Source organism: Cervus elaphus, chromosome 32 (genome assembly GCF_910594005.1).
Source record: "Cervus elaphus chromosome 32, mCerEla1.1, whole genome shotgun sequence".
Classification (NCBI taxonomy): Eukaryota; Metazoa; Chordata; class Mammalia; order Artiodactyla; family Cervidae; genus Cervus; species Cervus elaphus.
The window spans coordinates 8,399,664-8,420,182 of record NC_057846.1 but is presented as its reverse complement, the minus strand read 5'-3'; the positions used below and the strand labels follow the sequence as shown (position 1 = coordinate 8,420,182).

Below are 20,519 nucleotides of genomic sequence, written 5' to 3'. Positions count from 1 at the left end.
ACCACCCTTATGGCAGAAAGTGAAGAGGAACTAAAAAGCCTCTTGATGAAAGTGAAAGAGAAGAATGAAAAAGTTGGCTTAAAGCTCAACATTCAGAAAACTAAGATAATGGCATCTTGTCCCATCACTTCATGGGAAATGGATGGGGAAACAGTGGCAGACTTTATTTTATTGGGTTCCAAAATCACTGCAGATGGTGACTGCAGCCATGAAATTAAACGACGTTCACTGCTTGGAAGGAAAGTAGTGACCAACCTAGATAGCGTATTAAAATCAGAGACATTACTTTGCCAACAGAGGTCCAGCTAGTCAAGGCTATGACTTTTCCAGTGTTCATGTATGGATGTGAGAGTTGGACTGGGAAGAAAGCTGAGCACCAAAGAATTGTTGGTCTTGAACTGTGGTGTTGGAGAAGACTCTTGAGAGTCCCTTGCACTGCAAGGAGATCCAACCAGTTCATTCTAAAGGCGGTCAGTCCTGAGTGTTTCTTGGAAGGAGTGATGCTGAAGCTGAAACTCCGGTACCTCGGCCACCTCGTGTGAAGAGTTGACTCTTTGGAAAAGACCCTGATGCTGGGAGGGACTGGGGGCAGGAGGAGAATGGGACGACAGAGGATAAGATGGTTGGATGGCATCACGGACTCGATGGACATGAGTTTGAGTAAACTCCGGGCGTTGGTGATGGACAGGGAGGCCTGGTGTGCTGTGATTCATGGCGTCGCAAAGAGTCAGAAACGACTGAGTGACTATCACTTTCACTTTTCATGCTTTTCATAAATGGCCTTTATTGTATTGAGTAAATTTCTATTTTATTGAATATTTTTTTATCATAAATGGATTTTGAATTTTGTCAAGTGTTTTTATGCATAGTCTTACTTTTAATTCTTACTTGAATGTTGGTAGAATTGAGCTTTGAATCCGTTTGATCCTAAACTTTTAACTTTTGGGAGTTTTTTTTTTTTTATTTAATATTTGAATCTCCTTATTTGTTACTGGACTTTTGAGTTTTTCTACTTCTGTATTTTTTCTTGTTTTAGTCTTGACAGCATGTATGTTTCTCAGAATTTGTCTATTTCTTCTAAGTTTTCCCATTTGTAATTGTTCATCGATAATAATAGTCCCTTATGATTATGCTTCTTTACTTCTAAGGTATCTGTTGTAATGTCGCTTTCCTTTCTGTGTTTATTTCAGTTTCCTCTCATTTCTTCTTACCTTAGGTAGGGTTTATTGATATTATTTGTTTCTTTCAAAAAATGCACTTCCAGTTTTTGCACATGCACCCTGGGCATTCTGGCACACGGGCAATGTGTTTAGAGGTGTTGCTTAGCAACAATCCTTCTGGGATGCAAGATTCCAAACCGTTGAGCTTCCCAGCTGGGAGGTTGTGGCGGGACCGCTCTGGCTTACCTCTAGTGCTCGTGTTGGGTTTAAGGGACTGTGAAGAGCCGAGGGGGAGTTGAGGTGTGTTTGGAGTCTGTAGGCTCTGTGATGAAGAAGATTTTTGGCTTCAAGAGTAAGAAGGGCATCTCGCCCTTCGGCTTCTCCATCAGCCCGGGGAGAGACGGCAGTCATAGAATCAACTTCCAGCCCGGGTACCGCATCCGAGACAAGGACCTCGGAAAGATCCACAAAGCTGCCAGCGTAGGCAATGTAACTAAAGTGCAGCAGGTTCTGTTGCTCGGGAAGAGTGACCTGGATGACAAGGACAAGATGAACAGGTAAGCAGGTAGGAAGGGCCTGGCAGGGGTCCCTCCTGTGAGTCTCCCCTCCAAGGCTCTTGGACACCTTCCTGGGATCCAGCACCCCGCAGACTTGATAGGCTGCCAAAGCCTTAGCTGGTTTTGGACCCGCTTATAATTCCCCTTATAGAGCACTTTACTGGCCGTTTTAAAGTTATTTAACTGAATGTCAGTAATCACAGAACTGAAATAAAACTTGAATAGCATCTTTTTTTCCTCTTCTTCCTCCTCCTCTTCATTTTTTGTTATGCATGCGTTAACATAGTATACTCATGAGTAAGAGCTCTCAAGTTCTACAGCCCTCAAGAAATCTTCTGGAACTCCCTGGCTCTCACATTGTTTTTCTCATGTGATTTATGAAAACTCTTCTTCCCATGGATCGTCCATTGTGGATATTGGCAGTGGGCAGACTTTTGAGGTTGTCGGCATCTTATTTTTAATGTACACATTTTTATACCATAATGTTATATATTCCAGAAAACTGCATAGTGAGAAAAATAATCCCCATGACACATCAACTTCTGGGTTAAAATTTCTTCAGATACAATGCAATATCTGTTTTATATCACTGTACACTTATGTGTGTATATTCCTTGCTGAAGGACCTTAGAAGACAGCTTTGAAGTAGGAAGCTGACTGTGTTCTTGAATAGGAAGACATTTTCTTAGGATATATGGTCTTTCCATATTTAAACCAAATAAACAGATGGTGGTGTTAAAGATTTTGGGTTACACATGCTGTCTTTAATTGTGATGAAATTGGAAGTTTTGTATAATAGACAAAGATTTGCCCTTTTAGATTATCAAAATTTGCTTGATGACATTTTCTATTAGTAAAGATAAATTATGTGTAGATGGTAGAGAAATAACCTGGTAACTTGTTGGGGTCCTTTAATGGACCGGAACCTTGTGGTGCGGAGTCGACGATAAGAAAGTGAAAGAGAGAAAGAGAGAGAGAGAAAGAGAGAGAGAGAGAGACAAAAAAGACCCGGGGACCTAAGCTCTGATGGAGCAAAGGTGCTTTAATGATTTTCTATGAGTATATATAGGCTGCAGTACAAGATACTTCTTTCGGGAATGATAGAGATCAGAAAACCAAATGTACAGCAACCGTTACCAAGGGAACAAGGGGTAACATTAGTCACAAGGTCAGGAGACAATCTATATCTCAAGTAAGGGGAAGGAGATTAAGCTGTTTTGTCCTAAGGAGAATGTTTACTAAAGGAGACTCATGCTTGCCTCACACAATGACCTCAGTCCCTGGGAGCAGCGTGCTGTTCCGCTTGAAGAGGGACAAAGGACTCATGAGAGACAGCACGTAGGAATCCTCCCGTCAAACATTCCCTGACAATTCCCCCTTATTTATTTATAATATTTGTAAGAAGAGTTCTGACCATCAGAGTTTGTTTAGTTTTGACAATCTTTGCATGAAGGCAACAGTAGACAACAAATATAATTGTTAAGACAATCACCAAAATTATAGTTCTAGACCCAATGCTATGAGTAAGGCTTTGAAACCATCTATGTGGGTCTAGCCCAGATAATTGATTAGCCAATTGTATAACTAAAGTTCCCATATTAGTGGAAGAGGGCAGATTATTAGAAAAGGTTTTACATATTTCTTTTTGTAATAATTGTACATTCAGAGAGGCATTATCATGTATGTTTTGTAAATGAAACTTGATTTGTTTCCAGTTGTAGGCACTATTATTAAAATGAACAGGAGTAACACAAAACTGAGTAGAATTCCAGTCACATTTTAGCATCACCTGTTTTTGTACATCTGTTAATTGATCTCCAACCCATTTGATGGCTGTTTTCAGTTCCTGTATTTCTTTTTGAATATCCTCATCTATTTGAGACTGAGTGGCTCACATAGTATAAGCATTTTTAGTCCAATTTTGGATAAAATTATGTGTTTGAATTGAGGTTTGTAAAGTAACGCTAGTGATGACAGCAATGGTGCAAATAGTTATTAATCCTATAATGCCAAAAATCAGCCATCCAATGAATCGTTTACATCGCTAGAGCAATTTAGTAAGCAACCGGGAAGCAAGTCCAGCCGTGGGACCTTCTTCCCAGGGCTGTTGGAGATTTATTGGTAACCATAGACTATGTCGAGATCAAAGAATTAAAAGAGAATCATATCTTAAGGAAATAGAGGAGTTAAGACAAGTATATAATCTGCAATTTATGCAAGTTACAAAACGTATAGTCTTATTGAATTGTAAATTTTTTATAGCTACAACAAAAGGAAGTGGAACATAGGCTTGTATAAAATATGATTGATTATAGTGAAAGAAATAATTGCTATAGCTATGATTGGTCCCCGGGGAATGTCTGGTCCAAGTCCCAAGTTCTTCGGTGTATGCAGCAAGTTTTCAGATGTCCTATTGTTTAGGCCCAATCTGTTTATCAAGGATGATTCGAGGACGAGGCGGGGGCCATTCCATCATCAAGCTAGCCAAGAAGTCCTCTGTCATGGTAATGTTCTATTGTAGTATTAGTAACCTTCCATGTTACTTGAGTAATATAATCATACATAGTATTGTTAATATCATCTGAGCAGTTCAATAACCACATACTATGGGGTCCCCAATTGACAATTGTATGATAAGCTATAAACATTAATTTTCCTGGTTTGGCATGACATTTGTCCCAGTGAACAGGAATATATTTAAAGTTCTTATTAGTAAACCCTTGGCATGTTCTTTGTTCTTTCCCTAATTCTTTCTCTAAAGTTTCAGTAGTATAAACATGGTTTACTGACAAAGAACGGGCAGTAAATAGTCCAAGTAGTGTCCGAAAATCCTTTTCTGGAGGCAGGACGAAAGCCCAAGTTTGTCGACTAACGTTTATACATAATTCTGCTGGGCCCATACATAAAGGAAGGACTTCATAACCTAGAACGATATTAATTAGTTTTTCCTTTTCTTCAGGATGAGAGGGCCCCTCCAAGTTCTAAGGAGGAGGCATATGTGTTGACTCATTAGTGGATATGGTTGGTCTTATATCTGTCCATTTTACAACCTACAGTAAAAAGGGGGGTTAGGTATATAAGCCCAGTGAGTGTGATCAATAGGTCAGCCTGAGCGGGGGAAGCAAAAGCAAGCAAAGCAAGCATAGCGAAGAAAAATATTTTTAGGATTCTGAGGCATTCCCTGTTGAGAAATCAGGTTTTCAGTTTAGTTAGCAAGGGTTTTTATCTGTCCCCAAATAGGGAGATCATAAGGTCGATGACGTCGAGTGCGGCGTTTTTTGGAAATTTTTAATGTCGCCATGGCTTATATTGGAATTCTTTCTTCCTGGGTTTTTTGCTCTTTCATCTCTAGTCTGAATGCTGGGGGCCCCCTTAGGTTGAATCTTCTGAAGAGGAAGTCATGTGAGCTCGTTGGATCCATCTGGAGAAATAGAAGCATATCCTTTTCCTGTAAGATTAGTTTCTTAGATTTCTATTGATTAGTTAACCCTTCTTGATATCAAATGGGCAAAGGAAAGGAAGTGTCCTATAATGTTTCAAAACTTCTTTTTTTGTTTGTTTGTTTTTTGCTTTTGTCAAAACATCTCTTTGTGGTAAGTTTAAAAACTATAAAACAAATAAGGCTATATTAACAACAGTTATAAAAAGAGAGGAAAGCGATAACGATGAAAACATTCTTAGGAAATATTTCAGTCTAAAAGAAAAAAAAATCATTCAGAAATCTGTTTGGGACTGGTATTTGGCTGTGGTTTGTGTTATTTGGGGCAAAGGATTAGGAGTAACCATTCAAATATTTTTTCCTAAGTGAAATTATTGAAAACGTGATGCAGAACAACTTGACAAATGAAATGTTGCTCACATCCAAATATATTTGACCTTGTCCTTGAAAAAGAAATGCAGCTTAGCAACTGTTGAATCTCGCTGTTCAGTGTGTTAAAGAGGATGACTACACTTCCAAGACAGACTTGAAAAGAAGGCAAACATTCCATATTTCTGATATTTTTAGGAACAAATAATCCATTCGGGAAATGGTGTCTTTTTTTTTTTTTTTTTATGCTGTTTTCGCCCTGCTTTAAGAATCCTACACATTGGGAACAGAAATAGTCACACCAACAATAGTTACAGGCTTAAAGTCTACACTACACCAGAATCTAGTAAAGTTTGCTCTGGACAAGGAAGACAAAAGTGTTCCTGTGTATATTTTCTTATTTAATTTTTTATTTGCAATTACAGTGTGTAATGTGTTTGTCCAATCATGTCTTGTGTTTGTGGACTATAAGGAATGTCTGTAATCTGTTTAATAGAGAATGAATGTAAAAATTATTTGAACTGCTTAGAAATATAGGCAGAGTCATTGTCTGTTTTTATAGAATTAGGTGTTTTCATTATTGTGAAGTAAGTTGATAGGTGAGTTATAACATGTTGTGTAGTCTTACCTTAGAGAGGTGTTGCCCCTAGAAAAGAAGAATTTGTATTGATCGAGACATGTAAGAAGGAAGAGGAAGAAAGTTCAGGACAATGAGTTACATCAATTTGCCATAAAATTTTCTTTCATTTGTCATAAGCCTTTTTAAAATTCTAGCACTAAATATCTTTAAAAGTTAAAAGGCCAAAACAAAGTATGATAGCATAATAAACAAATCCAATGTTTATTTTAAATAAACATGCCATACTTTGTGGTTTTCATTGTGATCCACCCAAGCATTTTAACTGCATTTTCTAATATATTTGCAGTCTGAATGTATCTGCTGACCAAAGTTAATTCTATTAAATATTGTTTTCCCAGAATTTTTCTCTTGTTTCTAATTTGGTTTAATTTGGAGAAAGAACATTTGCTGTAGCTAGAACGACAATGAAAAACTAGTCTAGTAAAGTTTATGTAAATACCACTTTATTCTATAATAAATGTTTTAACAATTAAAAAAATATTTTTGTATTCATCATTTTATTTGCCATTTCTTATATCTTTCTATTAAAAGCATATATTTTACTTTTTTATAGCAACCATGAAATGTCTTGTATGTTAGCATTTTATAGACCGTTGAACATATTTCTCAAATCATATTATATTATATATATATCCATTCATATATAAATATATATTTATATTCACTAACAGCTCAAAATCTCTTCAGCTCTTCTGCAAGAAAAACCCCTTTTAAGAGTAAGCCAATGTTCAGCAATTGACGTTTTAAAATCCTACTTCATTTGGAAATGACCCAGCCATTCAACAAACTTCTACTACTTAGTTCAGCACAACTCTAGAAACCTAAGTCACTCCAATCCCAAGAGATGGCTCCAGATTATAGATAATAGATCATTCTATCAAAAATACAATTATTTCTAATAGAGCTTATCTAAAAGTTTTTATCTCATCTATATATTTGTGTATATATATATATATAAAGAGTTACCCTTTTGTTGACAAACTTAGTTTACCTTAAACCAAGGCATAATAAAAGTATTATATAATGTTGATGACTCAAGACATGTCCAAACTAGATTAACAAATAATTATATTTAAATCACATTCACATTTAAATAAACATTATACCCAACATTGAATACCCTTCAGTTCATGTAAAGCTGAATCTAAATAGAGCTCATTAACTCCACACTATCTAAAAACAAAGACATACATTGAGACATAGATAATTTTAGATACATAGGCATAGTTTTCCATTTGAAATTTAAAATATCCTTTTGTTTTATTTATTTATTTTGAGCTCCACCAATTTGTTAATGGCTGGAGTCCTAGATAGAGTGGGCTGTGTATCCCAAGGACATGATAAGAGTTAACTTAAGGTTTTTTCTTAGGCCTGTTTTTGTTTCCCAGGCAGAACTGGAGCTCTAAAAAAAATTTAACAAGTTAACCTTTTCCTAACTGCACGTGCAAGAAGAATCGGTTTTGCAATTTCAAAAAATATTTTATTTTCATCAGTTTCCTCCGGAGTCTAAAGAATATCATAGCCATTCAGTGTCAAAAATATCATTTTTTTTGTAGCTATAGTATATTATTAATGCTATATGCATGAGGGAATTGTTGTCACATAGGAAGTAAAGCCTTGGCTACAAAATTCTGACAAATACTAGGACTGTTATGGAGACGGCAACGGCACCCTATTTCAGTACTCTTGTCTGGAGAATCCTAGGGACGGGGGAGCGTGGTGGGCTGACATCCATGGGGTCGCATGGAGTAGGATACGACCGAAGTGACTTAGCAGTAGCAGTAGCAGGACTTTTAAGCATACCTTGAGGTAACATAGTCTATTGAAATCTTTTATGAGGCCCAATATGATTAGGATAAAGGAGAGAGAAAGTGAATCTCTGCCGGTCTAAAGGGTGTAAAGGTATATTTAAAAAGCAATCTTGTGAATCAGTAATAATAATGTGCCAATTTTGAGGAACAGTAATAGGTGATGGCATCTCTGGTTGCAAAAAAGAGCAAGATTCTTCAATATGTTTCAATTTTAATTGTGTGTTTATAAGTTCTTTAGTAGCTTGTAATTTTTCTTTCATAAGGGGCCATTGCTTTGTCCAAATAGGCTCATAATTTTTCTTAGTTATATTAATAATTGTTTTGTTTGTTAAATGAGCAGTGGCCCCTAGGAAAAATGTGGAATGCATATCTGAGTTTGCCATTGTATAAGTAAGTCCCTTCCTATTAGATTAAAGGGTACATTTATCACATAAGGTTTTAATGTTGCAGGTTGGCCTTCTGGTCTTTCACATGAGTATATTTGAACACTTTGATAAACTTCTTGTACTTTAGTTTGAGAAATTTTTGCAATTTGGCAAGAGACCTTTTGTACAGGCCAGGATTTGGGCCATAAATGTTTGGAAATAATAGTAATATCAGATCCAGTGTTGAGGAGACCAGAAAATCTTTTACCATTAATTTTGATATTTATATTTGGTCAGGCATACTCAGATACTAATGATGTCTACAAAGACTGTTTTTGATCTGTACTTTCAAACCCATCTGTCTGTACATTATTAGAGGAATTAATAAAAATGTAAGGTAAAAGAAGTAATTGAGCAATTTTGTCCCCCTTTTTGAATTGTCATAGAATCTGAGATGACATCAGAATTTGAATCTCTCTTTTATAATCTGAATCAATTATTCTAGGGTGAACAGTAATTCTTTTAGAAGTCAGACTAGATCGGCCAAGCAAAAGACTGAAGGTTTGTGGGGGCAGGGGTCCAAAAAGCCCAGTAGGTATTCTAGAAGGGACTGCTTAAAGGTAAAGGAAAAAATCATTTAGGGCTGGTATATCGATGGCAGCACTGCTGGATGTTGAGGGTTTGAGGGAAAAGATAGAATTTGCCCCTGGTTTTTGTTGTAGGGGACCTGGGGGGTCCCCTGTTTGGAGTTTCCCGGAATAGGTTTTCCATCAATATCAAATTTAAATTTACAACTTTTGGCCCAGTGCATTTTTCTACGGCAGCGAGGGCAAATTTTTTGGTATTATTAGCCTTTTTAGGGCAGTCTCTTTTTAAATGATTTTTATCTCCACAATTAAAGCATCCTTCATTTCCCTTTTTAAAGGTAGTAGCCATTGTCTCAATCAGCATTTGCATCTTTTGAGTTTCTGATCCTAGATTGCGATAAGCTTTTAAATAATCAATAATAGTCCTAGTCTCACAAATTGCAGCTATAGCTCTTTGACATTTCTGATTTGCATTCTCATAAGCAAGTAATTTCTCTAGCTGTTTTTTGGTTTCTTCTCTGATTACAGTACGGGAAATAGCAGCTTCTAATCTAGCTTAAAAATTAGCATAACTTTTCATTAGGTTCCAACAAATGAGAGACTTTTGGAGTTGTGACTGTTGGCAGAGGAGAAGCATTTGGAGCAGCCGGGGCAGGGCTAGTAAGAAAATTTTGAGATATTTTGTATTGTTTTAATTGGGCCTTTTGTAAAGTTTAATCATTTAATTTATATTTATGTAATAAGTGTTCTGTCTGTTGCTGAATATTGGAAGGGCTAGAATGTACCTTGAAATGGCACAAAATTATAGCTTTAATAAGAGCCCATAGGGGCTAGAGATCAATTGGAATATTTTTTCCTTGTTTGGCTGCTCATTTAACATTTTCTTTGACCTGGAGCCAAATTTCTAAATCAAAACTGCATTTATCAGGAAACTAAGGATTATGTTCAACTACTGTTTGAAGGCAAGCCTCTATTCATTGCCGTGAAGCCAGAAGTCCCTGAAATTTAAACAAATGGTGAAGTAAAGTAGAAAAATAATGGGGCTGGCCAGCCGTTTAACCCATGCCTTAGTACTTACCGACCTCAACAGGTCCCTGAGTCACTCCGCCCGATATGCCACGTATACCAGTGTCCCTGTTCTTGGCGCCATTTGTTGGGGTCCTTTAATGGACCGGAACCTTGTGGTGCGGAGTCGACGATAAGAAAGTGAAAGAGAGAAAGAGAGAGAGAGAAAGAGAGAGAGAGAGAGACAAAAAAGACCCGGGGACCTAAGCTCTGATGGAGCAAAGGTGCTTTAATGATTTTTCTATGAGTATATATAGGCTGCAGTACAAGATACTTCTTTCGGGAATGATAGAGATCAGAAAACCAAATGTACAGCAACCGTTACCAAGGGAACAAGGGGTAACATTAGTCACAAGGTCAGGAGACAATCTATATCTCAAGTAAGGGGAAGGAGATTAAGCTGTTTTGTCCTAAGGAGAATGTTTACTGAAGGAGACTCATGCTTGCCTCACACAATGACCTCAGTCCCTGGGAGCAGCGTGCTGTTCCGCTTGAAGAGGGACAAAGGACTCATGAGAGACAGCACGTAGGAATCCTCCCGTCAAACATTCCCTGACAGTAACTATTAAGAGAAAAGTAACTAGATTCTTATCTCACCAAACAGTTTCAGATAGAGTATGGGTCAAACATTTGAAATACACAGGGTGAGAAAAATACCAGAAGAAAACTGAAATTCCTATTGATACATTCTTTGTGTGCTGACAATGACCTTTTTTTCCTCGTTCTACTGGTTACTAACCTTAATATCTTTTTAATTAGATGGTAATTGCTTTACAATGTTGTCTTGGTTTCTGCTGTACAACATCATAAATCAGTTGTAAGTATACACATATCCCACCCCAGAGACTTTTCTAAGAATGATTTCAAAGGCAAACACTCTGGAGTTTCCTGGGTTTCCACACCAAAAAAAAAAAAAAAAAGAAATGTGAAAGTTGATTTAGCAACCCCCAAATTAAAAAATCTGTAGAGCAAGCTGTCTGTAGGGAAGTCAGATGAGCAGACAGGGTTTATCTTTCTGGCACTCATAGGAATGTGGCACAGATAAAAATAATTTGTCACTTTCAATTTATTTGTGAGGATTGGTATACTGTGACAACTTTCAGCCTTTTCAGAAGTCAGGGGAGTCTTGGGAATTTCCTGGCCATCCAGTGTTTAAGACTCACTGCTCTGGGCCCAGGGTTCGATCTCTGGTGAGGGAACTAAAATCCTGCAAGCTACAAGGATATATTGTCCAACATGGGGAATATAGCTAATATTTTATAGTCACTTTAAATGCAGTGTAACCATTGACAGTTGTGGATCACTGTGTTGTGCACCTGTATTATAGAATAATATATAACATACGTCATCTCTAAAGAAACTTAGACGAAAACACCTCATGGTAATTAGACCAACAGGAAAAATGAGAAATGAACAACCAAAAATGCTACAATTTACAGTTGTAAAGCCTGTGAATTATAAATTATATTCCAATGTCAGAGACGTTAACATGTGAGAAAATAAGCATATTAGAATCATCGAAGTACAATGTTGTCTCTAATCCTCAAAACATATCTGCAAAGGAGTTGTAATATCCTTTGACTTCATTCAGATGTTGTCCTTGTAAGACAGTAATAATAGTAGTAACTTTGATATTCGAATCTAACAATTACCAGCTGTTATCTGTGCATGGATCTCATTTAAGCATCGCAGCGGTGTCCTGTGAGATAACGACTACTCTCTCTCCATTTCGTTGATGAGGAACTTGAGGCACAAAGAGGCTGAGTGACAGCTAATAAGTGACAGAGTGAAAGTCAAATTCAAACCCAAGTTGAGCTGAATCTCGAGGTCTTGCGCATTCTATTCAAGTAGATTGTTCTTTCCTTACTGTGTAAGAGGAGCTAAAGCTAATATATGCTGCTCTTTCTCCAGAAGAAAACAAAATATTTGTTTTAGAGAGATAGGAGTACCATGCTGTTGAGTATTTTCAATCACATGAACAGTTGTTTGTTTTGAAACAGTGACACTACCTTTTCCTAAGAACTTGTCTTGCTTTTGTAGGACTGCCCTCCACTTGGCCTGTGCCAATGGCCATCCTGCGGTGGTGGCTCTCCTCCTGAAGAGAAAATGCCTGCTTAACCTCTGTGACAATGAAAACAAGACCGCGCTGATGAAGGTATGGGGCAGCGAACCGTGTCCACATGAGATGGGTGTGATTTAACTACTGAGACTAAAAATGAATTGATCTCGTTGAAATAGAGGGAACTGGTGAACTTGTGGGCTATTTCCTTTGAATTCCTAGTACTCACACTCTGTTTCTTGGCACAATGCTGACAGGCCGTAGAATGCCAAGAGGAGGACTGCGCGGCCCTCCTGCTGCAGCACGGCGCCGACCCAAATGTCATGGACGCCTGTGGCAACACCGCGCTACACTACGCTGTCTTTTGCCAGAGTTTATCACTCGCAGCAAAGCTGCTTTTCTACAACGCCCATATAGAAGCCAGGAACAAGGTATTGGTCAGCTAACTTTATTGACCAAATGTTTGTGAAACTTTTTTTTTTAATCTACAAGTGTTTTATTTACAACCGTATGTAAATAGGTAAACTGAATAGTGCCCATGAGGCCCTGTTACCATGGAAACAGTTCTAAACCTGAGTCAGGGGGCGGGGGTGAAAAAAGTCAGTGCCCCCAGAAAAGACAGAGCTCTGTCTGCCAGCCACCCTTCTACCCCAGAAGGAAGGTTTTTCCATTAGAACATGCGTGGGAGTGGGTGGTAGGCTCCCAGCCCACAGGAAATGAAGGACTGCGGAGAGGGAAGTGAGTGGGGACTGGCTGTTTATAGGGGCTCAGGGAATGTGTGCCGCTGGGGGTGGGCAGAGGACAATAGAACAACACAATAGAAATCTTGCTGCTGTTGAGAGATTCCCATTTTATGAAAAATGATTTATATAAGCACGGTTTCTCTGTCACTGCCCAAATCTTAAGAGGGCGAAGGAAAGGAAAAGGAGCGAGCAAGTGAAAAGTGCAAGTCAGGCCAGAATTTTGGCAGTTGGGAAATGCCAAGAAGAGGATTTATTTATTTTAATATTTATTTATTTGGCTGTGCTAGGCTTAGTTTCAGCATGTAGGATCTAGTGTCCCGACCAGGGGTCGAACCCAGGCCCCCTTTACTGGGAGCACTGAGACCCTGCCACGGGAGAACCACGGAAGTCCTGAGATTTTAGTTTGTGCTTTTTATTCCTGTCAGTTTATATATTTCTGTGAGGTGCTTTTCAGTTTTCAGGGATAATAATTGTTATTTTGAAAAAGACTGTGAGTGAATTGTAAACTTGCCTAGATGCCAGTTTTAAGAAGACTGAGCAAAGCAGACTGGCAGTGAACAGGTGGCAATTAAGTGGGAATTAAGAGAGAAGAACAAATAATTAACTGATATATTATCCTATTCTGGCAGAACCAGAACCATCCACTTAGATAAGAGTCTAGACTCGGCTCTCCCCTCTAGAATGTCTTGATGGGAAGGAAGGGGTTTATAAATAATGAGAGCAGGTTGCCTTTTGGGTTTACTAGTCCCTGTTCTACTACTGTTTACCCAGGGAAATCTAAAAAATTGCAGTTTTGATGACTCTTACCTCTTACACTTTTCTTTTTTATTCAAACCCTCATGTAAGAGAAGGAATTGGCTCTGTGAGTAAGAGATGAGACTGGAGTGGTTGTTGCACTAAGCCTCAGCTATATTCTGCTGGGAGCCACAATTATTTGGTAAAACTTATTTAAAAAATGTACAAGCCTAGGCTGTTCCCTGAAGATTTTGACTGAGTAAATCGAGGAACACTTGGACGTGTGTGTTTAGAACTATGCCCTTGAGATTCTGATCCAGTCCTTGATGAATAACTATGGAGTGAACACGTGTAATTTCTAAATGCACCCCTCACAAAAGAAAGTAGTCTCTAGAAGCCTTGGCGTTTGATCAATGCTAGCTTCTTCCATCAGCTTCCTCCTTTCCAACAACATTAGCCTGACTTTTTCTCTGCCCTTGTGTTTGAGACATTAAAAGGAGTACCTTTGGCAATATCTATGGGCTGGAACGATAACTCCTTTTCCTTCCAACCACTCATCATTCAGTGACATTCCGAGAGTCTTTAGAGATTTGCTCATGACGAAGTCACTTCATCTGTAGAGTCTGACCCTTTAAGGATTTTACACCTTCTCTTATCATCCAGGTCATTAGGTCAACAGATGTTTGTTACCAACAGGGTTTTCCTGACTGCAGTAATAGTAACTCAGTGAGCCTTTTTTGGTGTCAGCTGCAGGACAGACTCTTGCAGTGTGTCTGTTAGAATTGCTGATCCCTGGCATAAGCAGAGGAGAGCTTTAAAACCCGTAACGTTAGTAACAGTAGAGAGGGGAATTGTTTTAAGCCTTTATTTTCAGCGGGCTTAGGAACTCATTATACGTTTGATTAACAATCTAGAAGAATTCTAGAGATAGCTTGTAGTTTCAACAGGCAGTGGAAACATTCTTGACTGTGATTTGTGAGTCTTTTTAAAAGAATTTATGTTTAATTGAATTATGAGTCTCAGTAGGCTTATTTACTACATATTGGGACCCACTTTTTTGTGAAACATATGATACTAAAAAAGGAAAGGTTTGACAAACAAATATTTGCTTTATACCCACCTGTTTGGAAACAGCAAACATGAAACCAAAAGTGGGCAATAGACCAAATATGGCCCTTGGGTATGTTTAGTTTACCTCCACACATTGAGTCAACATTTCAAATTGACGAGGCTCATGCAGAAGTTCAGGCCTCTCCAAGGACCAAATCTGGGCCCCCTTGAGCCCATCCTACTGTTTGGTCTGCATGCAGAGGCTACCCCTTCTGTATGGGACATGTGTTTTCGGGGTTACCGGTCTCACCTGGCTTTTTCACTTACTGAAGGTCATCAGCTTTCCATCCATAAGCATTTGAGTTTCCAATTTTTGATTGATAGTTTATTTTGATAAATATTTGAAGGTTTTAAAGACAGTCCAATCTATAATTGATTTCATATTTTAAAACATCTCTTAAGAACGGGATTGAATTTTTCAGATTAGAATTTTTAAGTTCATTGTGGTGGTTTCGCACTGAATGACTCTCACAAACACACAAGATTATAAGAGACAGCGCAGGGAGAGCTCGTGGAAGAGCAACTCCCCGAGAAAATGCTGGGCGTGTATTTATTGGTAATTTTATGTTGCAATCTTTAACTAAGAGCAGTAAAGCGAGAGAGACACCAGAACTCTTGGATTTTGGAAGCTTCCTCCTGGTGGTCTGGAGGTGATCACATGAGAGGCATCAAGAAGGGTCTTTGAAGATAAGGTGGGGAGGGTGCTCATTCTGCATGGAGTTAGCATCTAGCTAATGCTGACCTGTCAGCCAGAACGTCTAACTAAAGGAAGGGCAGTGGAAAGAGCAAGCAAGGAAGAGAGAATGAATAAGATTAAATTCCAGGTGACATTTCTGAGAAAGCAGTAAAACAGGGTTCCCACAGTTGATTTTTTGAAAAGAAAAAAAGTTTCTCTCTTTGCATGTTCATGTAGAGAATAGTATTCCCATTGGCAAGTCTGAAAACCTTTTGAGTTTACTCATGGTCAGCCTTGGATGGGTTATGCATGCTACAGATAGTATTATATATTTCTGCGTCAGCATTGTTCCTAAAATACGCAGTTGATACAGTAGCTAAATGATACGGGCACCCCCTGCATTGGGAGCTTGACTCTTAGCCACTGGACCACCAGGGAAGGCCCAGAGGAGGTGCATGTTAAAGAGAAAGAAAGTGCACAGGGCGATGAGGAGGAGGGGGCACTTTTTCATTTACTTTCTGCATTGTATTTTTAAGTTCCGAGAATCTATTGCACGATTTTAATGTCAGCTTAGAAATAGGTTAACTGTGTACATTAGAAATGGTTTTCCCTGTTTTACAGGATGGCCTCACACCAGTGTTACTTGCTGTACATGAAAGGAGAGGAGAAATGGTGGAGTTTTTAGTAGACAAAGAAGCAAGTGTACATGCGGTTGACAAGATGAAAAGGTACCATTGCTCTTTTTCTTTTTAAAACCCTCAGTGCTGTTCTCGGATGGTAATATCAAGATTAAATGAATAAGAAGATTCATTTGTAATCAACACATCATCACATAGGTAGAAAATCAATTATTCTGACTGGGAATCATGAGCAATATATAGCAGGAATATATAGCAGGATTCATATTCCTTTATAATATTGACTGATGTCATATGCAACCTGTTTTTTGTTTGTTTGTTTTATCGATCTTGGAATAGCTGAGGGATTTCAAATTAGTTTTATTGGCTTTATGAAAAATGGATTTTGCTTTTTAGTTTACCTCATGACAGTATCGAGTTTCTTAATTCTTTTAAAAGAATTCTTTAACCTCTACTTTGTATGTATATACTTTTAAAAGATGGATAGTAAGCCTAAAAGACTCGATTTCGTCTTTTGGATAACTCTTTGCTTTAAATTGCTTTCTTTGAAGAATGCTGATGTTATTAGGTTGCAAAAGAGTCAGACACAACATAGCAACTAAATAACAACAGCCACAAAAAGGTGATTATTACTCACTGTCACCAGATCCTGTGGGCTCATGAATTTTTATCCTTTCTCATTTTAGTACATTTTGATATTTTCATTTTTAATGCAGGTAGAAGGAAGAAAGATAGCTTTGATTGGATAAACAGTTGCTTTAACGAAGCCAAGTCAGAGGTGGATGATACAGATGAAAAGGATGGGCTGTAGATTCAGACTAGGTTCAATTCCTAGGTTTCCTACTGATTAGGGTTATTTATCATCAGCAAATAAGTTTCCTGATACGCAAGACAAATAGTATGCATCTTTCAAAGGTCCCTGTGTGTGAGAAAGATTTTATATGTAGTATTTCATTTTTAGTGCCTAGCACATGCTTGTCCACATCAGTAACTGGCAGCATGACTATTTTTATTCCCATTATTATCAATATTTTTTATTTAAGCCTGCAAGTAGCCTTTTCTTAATCCAACCTCTAGCTGACTTTGAAGCCAAATGTATCAGACTAAGGAGGAAATGGGGGAATTCATCCCTTAAATAGTCACCTGCCTCAGATAAGTGACCTCAGCATCGTTTCTTGTCCACTAAGGACTTTGTTATTATTCTAAAAAATACATTTATTTATTTATTTATTTGGCTGCGTGGGGTCCTAGTTGTGGGAACTCTTAGTTGCAGCATATGGGATCAAGTTCCCTGACCAGGGATGGAAGCTGGGGCCCCTGCATTGGGAGCTTGGAGTCTTATCCCCTGGCCCACCAGGGAAGTCCCCATCAGGGACTTTTGAAATAGTAAGTGCCGCTACCTGGCATCCGAATGGGACAGGAGACTTCTTTCCTGTCCCTTCATTTTAGCCTTGGAGGTGATTTACAGAGATGAACCCTTGAGCCTGTAAATGGTCAATTCTTCCTGAGTGGGCAAGGTGTTCACTTGGTAAAGCATATCAAATTAACTGTTTAAGTGAACTCAACTTCCTGAGGCTGAAGTCATCTCTCTGTTGTTTTAGAACAGCCCTCATGCTTGCTATCAAGCAGGAATCACCAGAAATAGTCAGATTTCTTCTTCAGCAAGATGTTGACATCGTTGCTCAAGATGTTTTTGGATGGACCGCAGAAGAATATGCTGCTGTTAGTGATTTTAATATGTAAGTGTTCACATTAAAATGCCAGTTCTCACTAAACTACAGCCAAATATAATTTTAACTGTTACTTGTTACGTGACCAGGGAGAGTTCCAGTTTGGTGCAGGCAGTTTGGATAATGGTGGTGAAATGTTCCCCCTCAAGAGCTGAACGCCAAGCAAAGGCCAGTTACTTTCTCTTGGCTGTGAGTTTGGGGTGCTTCATCTCAGGACATGTAGACCTTGATCCTTAGAAAGCTTGACCTTAGCCATTTCATTCCAAGTGTGACCTCTCGGTATGGGGTATGTGCCGGGGTCCAGCCCCAGCAGGATCCAGGGGGTACCCTCAGGATGAACGGTGTCAGCGAGAGATAGAAGACACGTGAGACCAGCCTTGATAGGGCCAAGTCTGTCTTTTATTTTTTGACAACAGTTTATATACCCTCACTCAGAATGTATCCAAGATACAAGATGCTTGCTCATGTTTATACAGGGTTAGTTTACATCAGTTTGTCCTTAAGGAAGAACAAGATGCTTTGTGCATTTTGTTTCCATAATAAATCTTTACACATTATCTTTTGGCCTTAGGGCTTATTAACATTTTATGTAAGTCAGGTGAAAGTAAGCCTGTTTTCTGTTTCTGTGGTGACCTTAACAGAAGAGTTACAGTCTCATAGGGCAACAGTACAGCATGTCACAACATAGTAAAAATATGACCATGTTAATACCAACATCAATTCTTCTGCAAAAGTTGTCAGTTAAATTTATCTAAACGTTTTACCCCATACAGATTCTGCAGCTTTAATAAGGCAGCCTCTGCCTAGCACTCCTGGCTAAGAATTAACAACTATTTCATTGTTACAACACTAGGGCTAAGCTCTTATTTTTCTAGATCTATAACTATATTAACAATGGTTTCCATAGCACAGCCTTAGCACACTAAAAGCAAAAACACAGCAAGCAAACGTTAACACAATAACCACTTTTATAATCATTTTTTCTTTTATTTTCTAATAAAACTCCTTCACCCCTCAAAAATGCTCTATGTCTATTAAGGCTTTTATATAATCAGGTTCTTTATGCTATTTTATGATTAGAATATTATAAGCAATCATGCATGTTAGTACCAAGGGCATAAGTGCATTTGGCTAACAAACTACCAGCAAAGGAGTTTAAATTAAAACACTCCTTTCACCCTGGATAATCTCATAAAATACCACCACCCAAAAAACTTAAGATTAAAGTTCTAAATTGATTCTTATTTGGAAAGAAATCTGGGAAGGCCTTCTGCCTATGTTACAGAAATTAGGGAGTAGTCTATTAAAGCAAGCATCAGAAGAACAGATACCATCTTTAAGGTGAGTGCCGGGGGCAGCTTTGGGGCAGCTTTTCAGAATCCCTGAAAACCTGATCCGCCTTGCCCGTCGGGCTTTCTCCCTCATGACCTTGTCATGGGTAGGATCTCGTGTGTTGGCTCCCAGCAGGTATGAACAGTGTCACAGTTGTGATATTTCTAACTAGTTCTTTGGGTCTTGATATATTTAGTTCAGCGGCAAATCCTGTGTTTTCCCTTGAGGACTTGCCTCTCTATACGCTTCCCCTTGAATTTTCCAAGAACCCGGCAGATTCCCGAAGATGAACGAGACAGTCCTCTTCCACAAGTCATTTAGGGGGGAGAGAATAGTTCTTTCTCATCACTGTGTTGCTTGCATTGATTCTGCTGCTGCAGCACTGCTGCTCCAGCTGGTCTTGACGGGGCCTGCTTGGCAGCTAGATCTGGAGTCTGGATGTGGCTCTATAAAGACCTGTAATAAAACATTTTAAAAGGAAAAACAAACTCATCGTGCAGTGGGCTCACGATTGACCTTTGCTCCCAGGCCGCCCCCGTGGGTCCAGGTCCCCAGCCTCTGAGGTGACGCACACGTCGACTTCAGAGTGAGAGCGACTTTGTTCTCATACGTAAGCTTGTCGCTGAGTCACAGTTGCAAACAAAGCACCAGCACCCAGTTCAGGCCGCTGGGCCTCCTAGCTTCCCCCCTCACTCAGAGACCTTATGTGGAGCCCACGTGTAAGCCTAGATCTTCAGATGAGGTGCTGTTGAGGCTCTTATTTATCTTTTCTGCTAGCAGATGTCAGTGGAGACCATTTTAGGCTGTCAGCGAGGGTCCAGTGCTCCTGCAGGGATTGAGCAGACTTCCCTTTTTCCTTTGTATCTAGACTTGAATCTCAGGGTGGCTTTCTGTCCTGTGGGGGCACCTTTTCTCAGGTCACAGGTTCCCTGTCATCCTTCCCAGAGTAGTGGGTGCCAGCTTGCCTGAGATTCCCTAATTATGCTTGGCCCCTTGTGGGATCTGTTTCCAGTAATAAAGAAAATCTTCCAACGGATTCCTCTCCGCCTCCACCTTAAATGTTTTCAGAATCTGCCCCATAAGGAACCCATTCAGCAGAAATCCCTAAATCTCAAGTAAGATAGTTCAATTAAGTAAGAATCTCAAGTAAGAAATCTCAAGTAAGAATTCAGAGAGGTGAGCCCTGTCTAGAACTTGCCAGTATCCACTGTAAGAGTAGGGATATGTCTTCCAAGTGAATTGGAGAGGAACATGGAGATTAAACATCATTGTTGGAAAGATCTGCTGGCTCAGAGTTTGAGTCGGTAGAGAAGGAAGAGTCGTGGTCCAGGCCAGGTCTTGATTGTGATTAGTTTTCTGTTCTTGGTGTAATTAGCTGCAGTGATAATGGGGGATCATTATGTTCTCTCATGTAGTGAGTTGATATGTTATAAGTAAATTTAGGTACACATTATATAAGAGCTGAGATTCCCTAAATTATAGATCACGAAGAACAGCTAATCA

The 20,519-nt window shown here is 38.9% G+C and overlaps 1 protein-coding gene across 1 annotated transcript in view; it reads left to right on the top strand.

Annotated features, from left to right (window-relative positions):
- The window catches only part of LOC122688039 (ankyrin repeat domain-containing protein 26-like), an 87,202-nt gene that overhangs the window by 9,130 nt on the left and 57,553 nt on the right, over nt 1-20,519 (top strand). The window contains exons 4-7 of the mRNA XM_043893848.1: nt 12,034-12,148; nt 12,310-12,483; nt 15,938-16,044; nt 17,556-17,693. Of these exons, the coding sequence (XP_043749783.1) occupies nt 12,034-12,148; nt 12,310-12,483; nt 15,938-16,044; nt 17,556-17,693 (534 nt within the window). The remainder of the gene's footprint in view (nt 1-12,033; nt 12,149-12,309; nt 12,484-15,937; nt 16,045-17,555; nt 17,694-20,519) is intronic.